Below are 15,002 nucleotides of genomic sequence, written 5' to 3' on the forward strand. Positions count from 1 at the left end.
CTGGCAGCTGAGAGTTCTGTGTTCTCTATCCTGGTCCGCAGAGCCTTATGGTTAAAGACGTGGTCTGCGGACGTATCGTCTAAGCTTCTAGCAATTCCTTACAAGGGGAAGATCTTGTTTGGACCTGACCTGAAGGAAATTATTCTGATTCCTTCGAGAGGTAAGGGTCATCTCCTTCCTCAGGATGAGAAAAGCAAGCAAAAAGGGACGGATCAATTTTCGCTCCCTTAGCATTTTCAATTTAAACATTCTCGGAGACCCGACCAGTCTTGGAAAACAATCCAAGAAGCCTGCTGCTGAATTCAAGACATCATGAAGGGCATGCCCCAGAACCGGATCCGGTAGGGGACAGACTTCCTTCTTCGTTCAGGCTTAGGTTCGGGACAATCGGGATCTCTGGGCAATAAAGATAGTGTCTCAGGGATACAAATTGGAGTTCAAGAGTTTTCCTCCCAGAGGCAGTTTTTTATTTTTTCAAGTTTATCTGCAGACCAGACAATGGAGAGGCGTTCTTACATTGTGTAGGAGAGATCTCTGCCCTGGGCGTGATTATTCCTGTCCCAGAACAGGGTCAGGGTTTTTATTCCTACCTGTTTGTGGTTCCCAAAAAGGCAGGGAACCTTCAGACCACTTTTAGAACTAAAGAGTCTAAACAAATTTCTCAGGGTTCCGTCCTTCAAGATGGAAACTTTTCGTTCCATTCTTTCCTTAATCCAGGAGGGTCAGTTCCTGACAACTGTGAATTTAAAGGACATGTACCTACATGTCTCTATTATCACAGGTTCCTAAGATTTTCCTTCTAGGACAAACTCTTCCAGTCGTGGCACCGCCTCCAGAATCGTCACCACTCCGACTTAGTGTTAACTTTCCTGAGAACTCCCGGATGGAAGGTACATTTGGGGAGGAGTTCCCTAATTCTAGACATGAGTCATTTTCTGGGGATCCATAATAGACTTCTTGTCCATAAAGATTTTTCTGACAGAAGTCAGGGAATCAAAGATTATAGATTCTTATCTAGCCCTTCAGCCCACTTCTCGGCCGTCGGTGGCTCAGTGCAAGTTAATCGGGCTGATGGTGGCAGCGATGGACATCATCCCGTTTGATCATTTCCATCTCAGACCTTTGCAGTAAAACTTGCTCAGGTAATGGAACGTAGATTATTCAGACTTGTCTCCTCAAATAACTCTGGTGCAGGAGACAAGGGACTCTCTTCCATGGTGTTTGTCTATGGATCTTTTCTCCCAAGGGATGCCACCTTGGAGACTTCCGTTGCAGAAGGACTTTCTGATTCAGGGCCCTTTTTTTTATCCAAATCAAGTTTCTCTGAAACGGACTGATTGGAGATTTATCTCTTAATTTTTATCTAAGCTAGACCATGATTCAGGCTCGTAAACCTGTAACTAGAAGGTTTTTCCATAAGATTTGGCGCAAATACCTTTATTGGTGTGAAGCCAATGGCTACTCATTGAGTAGTTAGGATTCCCAGAATTTTATCTTTTCTCCAAGAAGGATCGGAGAAGGGATTATCGGCAAGTTCCCTAAAGGGTCAAATCTCTGCCTTATATATTTTGTTACACAAATGTCTGACGGATGTCTCAGACGTTCAATCCTTTTGTCAGTCTTTGGTTAGAATCAGGCCTGTGTTTAAACCAATTATTCCTCCATGGAGTCTGAATTTAGTTCCTAAAGTTCTTCAAGGGGTTCCGTTTGAGCCTATGCATTCCTTAGATATTAAGTTGTTATCTTGGAAAGTTTTATTTCTTGTTGCCATTTTTTCAGCTCGAAGAGTGTCTGAACTTTCGGCATTACAATACAATTCTCCAACCTTATTTTTCATTCGGATAAGGTAGTTTTACGTACTAACTTAGGGTTCCCTAGGGTTCCTTCCTAAGGTTGTTTCAAACAGGAACATTAATCAGGAGATTGTTGTTTCTTCCTTGTGTCCTAATCCTTCCTTCTTCTCAAAAGGAACGTCTTTTGCACAATTTGGACGTGGTCTGTGCTTTGAAATTTTATTTACAAGCGACTAAGGACTTTCGTCAGTTGTCTTCTTTGTTTGTCGTTTTCTCTGGGAAACGTAAGGGTCAGAAAGCTACGGCTACCTCTTTCCTTTTAGCCGAGTATCATCCGTTTTGCATATGAGACTGCTGGACAGCAGCCTCCTGAAAGAGTTACAGCTCATTCCACTAGGGCTGTTGCTTCCTCATGGGCATTCAAAAATTAAGCTTCTGTACAACAGATTTGCAAGGCTGCAACTTGGTCCTCTCTTCACACTTTTTCTAAATTTTACAAATTTGATACTTTTGCCTCGGCTGAGGCTGTTTTTGGGAGAAAGGTTCTTCAAGCAGTGGTGCCTTCCATTTAGGTTCCCGGTCTTGTCCCTTGCTTATCCGTGTACTCTAGCTTTCGTATTGTATCCCACAAGTAAGGATGAAATCTGTGGACTCATCGTGTCTTTAAAAAGAAAAGAAAATTTATGCTTACCTGATAAATGTATTTCTTTTTAGACACGATGAGCATACATTTTCTTTTCTGCAATATTTCTGCGGGACATAAATCTTTTATGTAGGATTTACTTTGGGGCAGTGTGCAGGCACTTATTGTATGTGAGGAGACTAAGGGGTTAATATCTTCCCTTACGGTTTGTGGGACGGTTCCTCTGTGGCTGAAAGATGTCTTTATTAGCCTAACGTTCTCAGAAGTTGGGAAATATAATTTTTATTTTGGATGTTTGGGACAACATTTTCATCTCCGGGTTTCCTTTTTACTTTGAGAATTACTAAGGGACGTGTGCTTTTAGACTTGCACAGTTTCTCTTTCTGCTGGTCATGTGACCCCCCCCTTTGCTTGAGATACTGAGCGGAGCGGCGTCTTTCTTATGTGTCCTCTCTTATGTGTCCTCTCTTATGTGTCCTCTCTCTTATGTGTCCTCTCTCTCATGTGTCCTCTCTCTCATGTGTCCTCTCTCTCATGTGTCCCCTCTCTCATGTGTCCTCTCTCTCATGTGTCCTCTCTCTCATGTGTCCTCTCTCTCATGTGTCCTCTCTCTCATGTGTCCTCTCTCTCATGTGTCCTCTCTCTCATGTGTCCTCTCTCTCATGTGAGCTTTCTTCTGTGACGGCTCGTTTGACCAATCTGCAGGAGAGTTGTTTTTTTTAAACATTTGGTGAAGGTTAAGGTAGGGCACCTCCGGCTGACTGAGGTATAGAGGTGCATATTTTGTTTTTCTCTATTTGGGTCTATTTAGCGCTTTTGCGTTTTAAGGAATTAGATTTCTTTTTAAAGTGACAGTAGTTTTTGGGGATTAATTAAACTATATACACTGAACATGAGTGTTTCTCTTGATAAATGTTTGTGTTTAGAGGCCCAAATTGTTTTACCTATGAAGTTTTGTTCCTCATGTTTTTCTAGGACCCTAAAGTTTAAAGATAAACTACTGCCTTCTGAGCCTATTGTCTCTCAGGATATGCCACAGCTTTCTCCTCAAACGTTCCAAGCCTCAATGGCATCACATACAGTGCCCTTCGGTTCCTCTCAGCCTCCTGGAGACGTGTATGTTTTGCCAGTAGATTTTGCTGCTCAGATATCTTCTGCAATGTCTGCGGTTTTATCTGCTTTTCCTATTGCGGGTAAGCGCAAGAGAAAATTAAATTATATTTTTGCTAATAAGGTGTCCCATCTTCTGCGATGGTTGACCTTCCCCATAGGAGGATACCTTGGTAGCTTCTGATTTTAGATTCTGACAGTGAAAATCCTTTGACTGATTCTGAAGAAGTTAACTTCAGATTTAAACTTGAACACCTTTGTTTACTTCTAAAGGAGGTACTGGCTACTTTGTATGACTCCGACCCTTCTGTCGCTGTCAACCCTAAAAAAAATCTAGTAAGCGTAATAAATACTATGACGTTCCTTCCTCTGTGGAAGTATTTCATGTTCCAGATTCTGTGTCGGAGATATCGCAGGAATGGGAAAAGCCGGGTACTCCCCCCCCTTTTTTTTTTTTTTTCTCTTTTTCTCTCTCCTGTTGCTGACTCCATTCTGGACTTATGGTGCACCGTGCCCAAGGTGGAAAGAGCTATTTCTACTCTGTCCAAAAGAACTACTATTCCTATAGAGCAGTACTTTCCAAACTGTGTTGTGACGCGTTAGTGTGTCTGCAGCAGTGTGGTTTCCGACTGTTCTGACTGCCTGCTACGCATATTACATAGTTGACACGTGATTGATACCTAGTGGGTAACATATCTTAACCTATTGGGCAGCTCAGTGGGAACTGAAACTATTCCCATTGGCGGCACATTGGCTCCTGACTGCACATGTAGTCTCCTCAATCGGCTCGTGGCTGCATGTGTAGTCAGTGAGTGGGACAGCAGTGTGTTTGCAACGCGGGTAGTAGCCAGTCGGGCAGCAGCTTAAAGGGACACTGAACCTAAATTTTTTCTTTCGTGATTCAGATAGAGCATGAAATTTTAAGCATCTTTCTAATTTACTCATATTATCACATTTTCTTCATTCTCTTGTTATCTTTATTTGAAATGCAAGAATGTAATTTTAGATGCTGGCCCATTTTTGGTGAGCAACCTGGGTTGTTCTTGCTGATTGGTGGATACATTTATCCACCAATAAAAAATGGCTGACCAGAGTACTGAACCGAAAAAAAAGCTTAGATGCATTCTTTTTCAAATAAAGATAGCAAGAGAACGAAGAAAAGTGATAATAGGAGTAAATTAGAAAGTTGTTTAAAATTGCATGCTCTATCTAAGTCACGAAAGAAATAATTTGGGTTCAGTGTCCCTTTAAACACTGAGCTGAAGTCAGTGTTTTTTTTTGTAGCTAGCTCCCAGTAGTGCATTGCTGCTCCTGCTCTTGATATATGGATAGGAAGTGGAAGCTTAAAAATGCTTTGATAAAATGCGATTGTTTTTATCTAATATTCCACCAAATATTCACAAACTGTTAATCCCATCAACCTCATCCATCCCATTAAAATAGTAGGTAGCTATTGGTGGTGGTAAAAAATTTTTTTATTTTTATTTCTTGTACATACATACTGTTACTTTATGTTATATAATTTATGTATGAGTCCATATCTCCTAAAACTAATTTAACCTCCTGTTTGCTAGTACAACTGAATTACTGTGTTGCAAAATGATGTAGGTCTAAAAAGTGTCACCAGCATGAAAAGTTTGGAAAGCTCTGTTATAGAGGATAGCTGTTCTTTTAAGGATCCCATGGATAAAAAGCTTGAGGCTTATTTAAAGATGATGTATATTCATCGGGGATTACAATTGCAACCTGCTGCAGGTATTGCTACGGTTGCGAGCGCGGCATCTTATTGGTGTGATGTTTTATCTGAGTTGATTTTAAAGGAAACTTCTTCAGAGGAGATCCAAAATAGGATCAAGGCTCTTAAACTGTCCTCTTTTTTTTTTATGTCAACATGCAAGTCATTAGACTGGGTGCCAAGATGTCTAGCTTCGCAGTTCTAGCTCGCAGAGCCCTATGGCTAAAATCTTGGTTAGCTGATGTTACTTCCAAGTCAAATCTACTGTCATTACCTTATAAGGGTAAGACCCTTTTTGGTCCTGGTCTGGCGGAAATAATTTCTGAGATTACAGGTTGAATGGGGTCTTTTCTACCTCAGGACAAAAAGAATAGACCTAAGGGTCGCCAGAGCTCTAACTTTCATTCCTTTCGTAACTTCAAAGGGTAAAAGTCCTCCTTTCTCCAAGCTGGAGCAGTCCAAGTCCTCCTGGAGATCCAGTCAGCCTTGGAATAAGGGGAAGCAAGCAAAGAAGCTTTCAGCTGAGACTAAATCAGCATGAAGGGTCCGTCCCCGGTCGGGTATTGGATCAAGTGGGGGTCAGACTTTCTTTTTTTCGTCAAGCTTGGATTTGCGATGTCCCAGATCCTTGGGCTGTGGACATAGTATCTCAGGGTTACAAAATAGGATTCAAGACTCATCCTCTCAAAGCTATCTGCAGACCAGAGAAAGAGAGGCCTTCTTAAGCTGTGTTCAGGATCTTTCCTCCATGGGAGTGATTGTTCCTTTCAAGGATTTTATTCAAATCTATTTGTGGTTCCCAAAAAAGAGGGAACCTTTCGACCTATTTTAGATCTAAAATGTCAACAAATTCCTCAGGGTGTGCCGTGCTTCAAGATGGATACCATTCGTTCTATTCTTCCTTTGGTCCAAGAGGGTCAGTTCATGACTACCATAGACCTGAAGGACTACCATAGACCTGAAGGTTCTATTCTTCCTTTGGTTCTATTCTTCCTTTGGTCCAAGAGGGTCAGTTCATGACTACCATAGACCTGAAGGACTACCATAGACCTGAAGGTTCTATTCTTCCTTTGGTCCAAGAGGGTCAGTTCATGACTACCATAGACCTGAAGGACGCATATCTGCATGTTCCCATTCATAGGGATCATTACCAGTTCCTGAGATTCCCTTTTCTAGACAAGCATTTTCATTTTGTTGCTCTTCCGTTTGGCCTTGCCACAGCTCCCAGAATTTCACAAAGGTTCTGGGGGCACTTTTGACTGTTGTCAGGTCTCGATATTGCGGTGGCACCTTACCTGGACGACATCTTGTTTTAAGCGCCATCTTTTTAGCTAGCAAACTCTCATACAGAGATCTTGTCTTTTCTACTTTCTCACGGGTGGATAGTGAATCTGGAGAAGAGTTCCCTTGTTCCAGCTACAAGGGTGTGTTTTTTTAGGGACCATCATAGATTCCCTATCCACCAAGGTCAGAAAATCCAAACTTCTCACTTTGTCGCTCTCTCCAGTCTACTGTTCATCCATCTGTGGCTCAGTGGAGGCAATTGGTCTGATGGTTGCTTCCATGGACATAATTCCTTTTGCTCAATTCCATCTGAGAGCTCTGCAATTATGCATGCTCAGTCAATGGAACGGAGATCATTCAGATCTATCTAAGAGGATAGTTCTGGATCCTGTAACAAAAGACTCTGTCTCTCTCTCTCTCTCTCTCTCTCTCTCTCTCTCTCTCTCTCTCTCTCTCTCTCTCTCTCTCTCTCTCTCTCTCGTGGTGGATTTCTCAGGATCATCTGTCTCAGCGCGGCACATGCTTTGAGAGACCCTCCTGGGTGATTGTGACACCAGCCTGTTAGGCTGGGGAGCTGTGTGGGGCTCTCTAAAAGCTCAGGGCCTGTGGACTCGGGAGGAGTCCTCTCTCTCTCCATAAACATCTTGGAGTTGAGAGCGATCTTCAATTCCTAGATGGCACGGCCATGAAGGAGGCGACTTGCATTATTCAGTGGGCGGAAGCTCACGATTGTCTCCTATCTGCCATCCACATTCCAGGAGTGCACAACTGGGAGGCGGGTTTTCTGAGCAGACAGACTTTTTATCCCAGGGAGTGGACTCTCCATCTGGAGGTGTTCTCAAAGATAACCCTCAGGTGGATCTGATGGCGTCTCGTCAGAACGCCAAGCTTCCAAGGTACGGTTCAAGGTCAAGAGATCCTCAGACCGCCCTGATAGATGCTCTGGCGGTTCCTTGGGATTTCGGTCTAGCATATGTTTCCTCTTTTTGATCTCCTTCCTCAAGTCATTGCTCGTATCATACAGGAGAGAGCGTCTGTAATTCTAATAGCTCCTGCATGGCCTCGCAGGATCTGGTTTGCAGACCCTGGTGAAGATGTCATCTCTTCCACTTTGGAAGTTACCTCTGAGGAAGGACCTTCTAACCCGGGGTCCTTTCCTCCATCTAAATCTAGTTTCTCTGATGCTGACTGTTTGGAGATTAAACGCTTAGTTTTAGCTAAGAGTGGATTTTCTGAGTCAGTCATTGATACCATGCTTCAGGCTCACAAGCCGGTTACTCGTAAGATTTACCATATGGTATGGCGCAAATACCTATATTGGTGTGAATCAAAGGGCTTTTCTTGGAGCAGGGTCAGGATTCCTAGAATTTTGTCTTTTCTCCAGGACGGTCTGGAGAAGGGTTTTTCAGTCAGTTCTCTGAAGGGTCAGATTTCTGCATGGTCTATTCTTTTACACAAACGTCTGGCGGATGTGCCAGATATTCAATCTTTTTGTCAGGCCTTGGTCAGAATTGGGCCGTGTTTAAACCTGTTGCTCCTCTTTGGAGCTTGAACCTTGTGCTTAAAGTTTTGCAGCAGGCTCCGTTTGAGCCAATGCATTCTGTAGATATTATCTTAAAGTTTTTTGTTCCTTATTGCTAGTTCCTCTGTTCGCAGAGTTTTTGAACTCTCTGCGCTGCAGTGTGATTCCCTTTACTTTTATTTTTCATGCGGATAAGGCGGGCCTTCATACTAATTTGGGGTTTCTCCCTAAGGTGGTTTCGTATTGAAACATTAATCAGTAAATTGTTGTTCGTCCTTTTTGTCCTAATCCTCCTCATAAGGAACGTCTCTTGCATAATTTGGATGTTGTGCGTACTCTAAAATTTAACCTACAGGCTACTAAAGATTTTCGTCGGTCTTTTGCCCTTTTTGTTTCTTAGGAAACCGGAAGGGTCAGAAGGCTACCTCTACTTCTCTTTCCCTCTGATTGAGAAGCATGATTAGTTTTGCTTATGAGACTGCTGGGTAGCAGCCTCCTGAGAGAATTAAGGCCCATTCTTCAAGGGCTGTCTCCTCATATTGGGCTTTCAAAAATGAAGCTTCTTTGGAACAAATTTGCAAAGCGGCAACATGGTCCTCTCTGCATACTTTTTCAAAGTTCTACAAATTTGATACTTTTGCCTCAGCTGAGGCCTCTTTTGGGAGAGAGGTTCTTCAAGCGGTGGTGCCTTCTGTTTAGGTCTGCCTGTCTTGTTCTCCCTTCCTATTCATTCCATGTTCTCTAGTTGGGTATTTGTTCCCACTAGTAATTAGAATGACGTTGTGGATTCTCCATGTCTTAGGAAAGAAAACAAAACTTATGCTTACCGGATACGTTTTTTTCTTTCCAGACATGGAAAGAAAAGGTCCACGACCCCACCCTTAAATTAGACAGTATTTTTTGTTAAACCACAGGCACCTCTACACATTTGTGTTATCATATTTTTCTATTTCCCTTCGGCCAAATTACTGGGGGTTATGGGTAAGGGAAGTGACACTTAACAGCTCTGCTGGGGTGCTCTTTGCCTCATCCTGCTGGCCAGAAGTGAATATCCCACTAGTAATTGGAATGACGTTGTGGACTCCCCATGTCCGGAAAGAAAGCAATTTATCAGGTAAGCATACATTTTGTTTTTCTGTTTAGAGGTTAGCATAAATGTTGGAATAGAATCAAGGACTACCCCACCGACTTCAAACTGCTAAAAGCCACCACAACTCTTACTAAAGAGGATTACGTGGACACAGCATTGCTCCAATCCTTGCTTGCAGGGAAACTACCTATTAAAGGATTAAATATCTTCAGACACCACCTTTGCACTTCCTCCTGATGTACAAGGCAAAGAATGACTGGGATTGTGGGGAGTGTGAGGATTCTTAAAGCTTTGCTGGGGTGTTCTTTGCCGCCTCCTGGTGGTCAGGAATTGAATTCCCACTAGTAATTAGAATGAATTTTTGGATTCTCCATGCCATTGGAAAGAAAGTTATTTTTGAGAAATGATTAGTCTGCTAAATAAAGAGGGCACATTACAGGAAAAAAAGTTGAAATATGTACATAAATACATTGAGGATTACATGGCTAAAAGTAGCTCTAGTGCAGGGGTGCAGAATGGCTCAACTCTGAAGGTTAAATTCAAATCCATTTTCTTTTCCTTAGACGTTAATTACATTTTACCACTCATGTTCTCTGGTCGCCTTGTATCTGTATTAGTCTAATGATCACCTTCTAAATTTTTGGTTGTAGTTTGCCACCTGGATGTGAGTTTGGCCAGGCTGATATGCAGAAACTGGCTCCAAAGGAAGAGAAAGCAGCGAGTTCCATGGTCCAAGGAGCCAAGAGGCCAGGTACGTTTTACAGAGCACATCTGCCTATATCATTTTGTAGTCAAAGATTAGAACTGTGTATTCTGGCAAAATTAACCTTAGACCAGACTCCCATGCTACACAGTATAAACAGACATAAAAATGTTGTAAAACTTTGCAACATGCTTTCCTTATTTTGTCCTTTTTTCTAGTAATTTAATTCTGAAAGTTTTGAACTTTCTGTTCCCAATTGGTTTCAGCAGATATTTTTTTTTTTGTGTGTGGAAACCTGGGTTATAACATAGTGGTGCTCATTATGTTATAAAGACTTAAACCACTCATTCCTTTAATATTTAAACAATCAATATAATTTTAAAATATAAATCTACATATTCATTTTCATACTGATCTGTGCACTGAATACATCAATATTTGTATCTTTTCTCTAGTGTTTATAATGTTACTAAACTTTATATTCTAGAAGGGGAAGCAGAAGGGGCATCTGCTAGTGAAGAAGCCACCGGCCTTCTGGAAGGTATTGGGCTAGATGGAGATACCTTGGCACCTATGGAAACTGATGAACCCAGCACCTCTGACCCAAAGGGCAAACCTAAAATCACCCCAGCTATGGCAGCCAGGATCAAGCAGATTAAACCCTTACTGTCTGGTAAGTTTGAGGTTATAAGGATAGAGTAATATCTATTTATAGTCAATGATAGTGCTAGTAAATAAAAATGTTCTTGCAAAAAATATTGGTCTTTGAACAAGGGGATTTTGGGTCAAACATGTCTACATTCTGCCTCTTCTCAGATACTTGCAATGAAACACATTTTATGTCATGAAGCACAAGTTCATACAAACGGTTTTCTTTCATTACATGTCAACATTTCCCAGTCTGCGTTATTTTACAAAACTGCAAATTTAAACTTAGATTGTAGCAGGAGATCTTATAGTTGGACATTTGGTGCTTTTCTTTATTTTTGTAATTAAAACATGAACAAAGTTTAATTCCCTTTATGGAGTTTTTTTATCTGTCTTGCAGCTTCCTCAAGGTTGGGCCGGGCATTGGCAGAGCTGTTTGGACTGCTTGTAAAACTGTGTGTGGGGTCTCCTGTCCGACAGAGGAGAAGTCACCATGCAGCCAGCACCACCACAGCCCCTACACCAGCTGCTCGCTCAACAGCTTCCGCTTTGACCAAATTGCTCACCAAAGGGCTCTCTTGGCAGCCACCTCCTTACACCCCTACACCCAGGTTTAGGTGAGTTTTGAGCTATTCGCAAATTAATTATGTTAATGTAAAGACCTATATTAAATAATTTTGAGCACCAGGAGATGACCCAGGGCTAAATGTTTTTTGTTGTTGTTTTTTTTTTGAGTTCCGGAGGAATACACATCTAGCTTTAAAATGGCACAGAGCTGGCAGCACACAAGTAGTGCACCTCCTCTCTGCTAATGGAATAGGCCTTCAGTGCACTTTTGACTTTATCTGTATAGGGATAATTACCAGCTGGGTGTCAAAATAAATAAATCATAGTACCTTTTAAAACTATAATAAACCAGCACAAATCAGTTAGTAAACATTGGAATATGTTTTGAATTAAGATCCCCTATGCAACTAAAGCAGTCACACAATTGTTGGGCTAAATTACAATAATGTAGTTTTCTCCACATAATTTTTTGCCAGCTGTGTGGCATTATAAATAAGCCAATTGGGGCTGTGTAATATTATGTTTTCAGCTATTCAAAGCACAAATTAATTGCATCATTTTAAAATACATTTATTTGATAATTTGTGCAATAAAATGTAACATTTTTAATACTGGCTAATTTTAACTTAGAGACTTGAAACCCAAAAATTTTCTTTCAGGATTTAGACAGCATACAATTTTTAACAACTTTCCAATTTACTGCTATTATTTAATCTGCTTCCTTCTCCTATCCTTTGCTGAAAGGTTTATCTAGGTAAGATAAGGAGCAGCAGAAAACCTATGTTCTAGCTGCTGATTGGTGGCTGCTGATATATAACGATAGTTATTGGCTCACCCATGTGAGCAGTTAGAAAGCAGTAGTGCATTGCTGCTCCTTTAACAAATGATACCAAGATATTAAAACAAATTAGATAATAGAAGTAAATTAGAGAAAACAACTTTAAACAACTTTCTAATTTACTTCTGTTATCTAATTTGTTTGAATCTAAATATCAACTCAAATTTAAAATGTAACCATTTGCATTACCAGCTCCTTCTACAACCTTCAGTGTTCTCCCTAAGACCTTATAAGCACGTGCAACGCCCGGCTGATTTTACTGACCACCTGGCTAAAATTTTAGCCAATATTAAAGGGACATGAAACCCAAAACATTTCTTTCATGATTCAGATAGAAAGTTGTTTAAAATTGTTTTCTCTATCTGAATCATGAAAGAAATGTTTTGGGTTTCATGTCCCTTTAATATTGGCTAGAATTTTAGCCAGGTGGTCAGTAAAATCAACCGGCGTTGCACGAGCTTATAAGGTCTTAAGGAGAACACTGAAGGTTGTAGAATGAACTAGTAATGCAAATGGTTACATTTTAAATTTGAGTTGATATTTAGATTCAAACAAGCACAGAGCACTTTCATATGGGATGGGTACTCAAGCATGAGAAGCTGAAGAACAACTTAAAGAGACAGTAAACATCTTGAATAACATCAGCCAAGGCTAAACATTTTGAAAACCAAATTAACATCTTGTTTTCTGCAACAATTTTTCAATAGCCTATCACCACCTACCACTGCTCATTTTCAGTAGCCAATCAGGGCTTTAGTCTACAGCTGACAAGGCTAGCTGCATTCATAACGTTGGTATATAGTACATTGTTTTCCAGTTCTTAGCTGTTGGAGCCAATTAGGGTCAACCCTGAGAAGCCCACAGGTTCATTTTATGTTCTGAGAATTAAAAATTGCTGAATTTTAATATCTAAATGATAGGAAAAGCAGTAAAATGAATAATGATAGTATATTGCAAAGTTTTTACTATGCATAAGCACACATTAAAATCTCAAGATGTTTAGTGTCCCTTTAAAGTTTCTGAGGGTTGCCGCTTGGGACTAAACACAACTGTTTTGGAAGTGAGATCACAAGAGAGTTTGGGGTTAATGCAGTGCCAAAAGTAGCAAAAGAAATTGTCCCCTAGATGCTTTGTCCTTGTTTGTGGGTCAAAATGTAAACTAATATATTTCTCATATTTACTAAAGTTACTTGGGAAAATGTGGTCCCAGATACAGTTAAACTCCTTTCCTATTTTTAGCCACTACTGCTATTTTGTATGATCACCACGTTTATATTTGGCCTCCTATATTCTTTTATTCTGATTGCTTGGAGCTGTTGAGAATTGTCTGAACCTCTTGGATCTGCAGGTCATATGCTCAGAAATGAACAACCAAACTCTCTTTTTTTTTTTTTTTAAGACACGAGTCCACGGATCATCTTAATTACTAATGGGATATTCACCTCCTGGTCAGCAGGAGGAGGCAAAGAGCACCACAGCAGAGCTGTTAAATAGCTCCTCCCTTCCCTCCCACTCCAGTCATTCTCTTTGCCTACATTAGTGATAGGAAGAGGTTAAGTGAGGTGTTAGAATAGATTCTTCAATCAAGAGTTTATTATTTTTAAAGTAGTGCAAGATTGTGCTGCTTTGTTCTAGGGTGTAGCCGTAGTCCATATCAGTCTCTTCAGTAGAGCTTTTGGTGACTTTAGAGCAATGGGAACTTGTGGGACATAATTCTCACTGCGCCTCCCATACATTTATGCAGCCCTAATCCTGATAGCCTAAGCAAGATTACTCAGGCTTTATCTTTCTCCACAGGGCTATGGGAGGGAGAGGACCTCTTAAACCTGCTGGACTGCCCTGCTGTCGGGCAGAGTTCAAGCTAAGTGCTGACTTTTGTATCTGGGTCCATAATATAGATTAGAAAGAGGGCGCCACAATAGCGTGATATCGTCTGGAATGCAGGTACAGATATATGTAGATATTATGCTTACCAGATGGTGTGGCACTGTGCTGTGACCAGTGCAAGAGAGCAGGCTAGCACTTAACAGTGGCTAGTACACTGTAGGAGCCAGGCTCCAAAGGCACTTGTTCTAGTTGCAACTTGGTATCTATCTCCTGCTATCTGGACTTCAGGTTCTGCAGAGGAGTGATCTTATGTGTGTTGTTCAATAGGCATATATGAACCACAACACAGACAACTTCAAATAAAAAAATTGACTTTTATTTTATGAAGCGTTTCTCAACCTGCAAGGGTTGTTTCATCAGATAAAAAGTGAAGTTTCACTTTTTATCTGATGAAACAACCCTTGCAGGTTGAGAAACGCGTCATAAAATAAAAGTCAATTTTTTTATTTGAAGTTGTCTGTGTTGTGGTTCATATATGCCTATTGAACAACACACATAAGATCACTCCTCTGCAGAACCTGAAGTCCAGATAGCAGGAGATAGATACCAAGTTGCAACTAGAACAAGTGCCTTTGGAGCCTGGCTCCTACAGTGTACTAGCCACTGTTAAGTGCTAGCCTGCTCTCTTGCACTGGTCACAGCACAGTGCCACACCATCTGGTAAGCATAATATCTACATATATCTGTACCTGCATTCCAGACGATATCACGCTATTGTGGCGCCCTCTTTCTATTCTTCTTCTACAGTTGTTCCATACTCTCTGGGATCAAGAGGAGCAGCCTGATTCATCACCATCTCTTACAAGAGGACATCTTTATCCCCTATTTACCACTATATGGACAATAAACAGGACTAATACGGTAGACCTGATCTACTATATCCAAAGTATAATATCTAGTTTTAAATTGTATATTGTTTTCCATTACTAACATCAGCGCTCTTTAATATCCCTTTAATGGGATATTTTTATCCATAATATAGATTGCATAGAAGTGGAGCACTTTGATTACTTCTACATTTAAAAGGAGGGAAATTCTGTGACAGCAACTTATTTGCAGGCACTGGGGCTAAGGAGATTGCTTTTAACTTGGGGGACATTTCCTTAGGCTGAGGTAAAAGACTCAGTGGGAAGGTGATATTGTTTTTGCACAGTATTTTGGCTAAACTTCAGGCGACTAGTT

General features: G+C 40.9%; 1 protein-coding gene across 1 annotated transcript in view; it reads left to right on the forward strand.

Moving 5' to 3' along the window:
* The window catches only part of HUWE1 (HECT, UBA and WWE domain containing E3 ubiquitin protein ligase 1), a 689,948-nt gene that overhangs the window by 290,457 nt on the left and 384,489 nt on the right, over positions 1–15,002 (forward strand). Inside the window, exons 24-26 of the mRNA XM_053695471.1 lie at positions 9,828–9,928; positions 10,368–10,553; positions 10,929–11,145. Coding sequence (XP_053551446.1) covers positions 9,828–9,928; positions 10,368–10,553; positions 10,929–11,145 — 504 coding nt within the window. The remainder of the gene's footprint in view (positions 1–9,827; positions 9,929–10,367; positions 10,554–10,928; positions 11,146–15,002) is intronic.

The sequence above is a fragment of the Bombina bombina genome, chromosome 12 (assembly GCF_027579735.1).
Source record: "Bombina bombina isolate aBomBom1 chromosome 12, aBomBom1.pri, whole genome shotgun sequence".
Classification (NCBI taxonomy): Eukaryota; Metazoa; Chordata; class Amphibia; order Anura; family Bombinatoridae; genus Bombina; species Bombina bombina.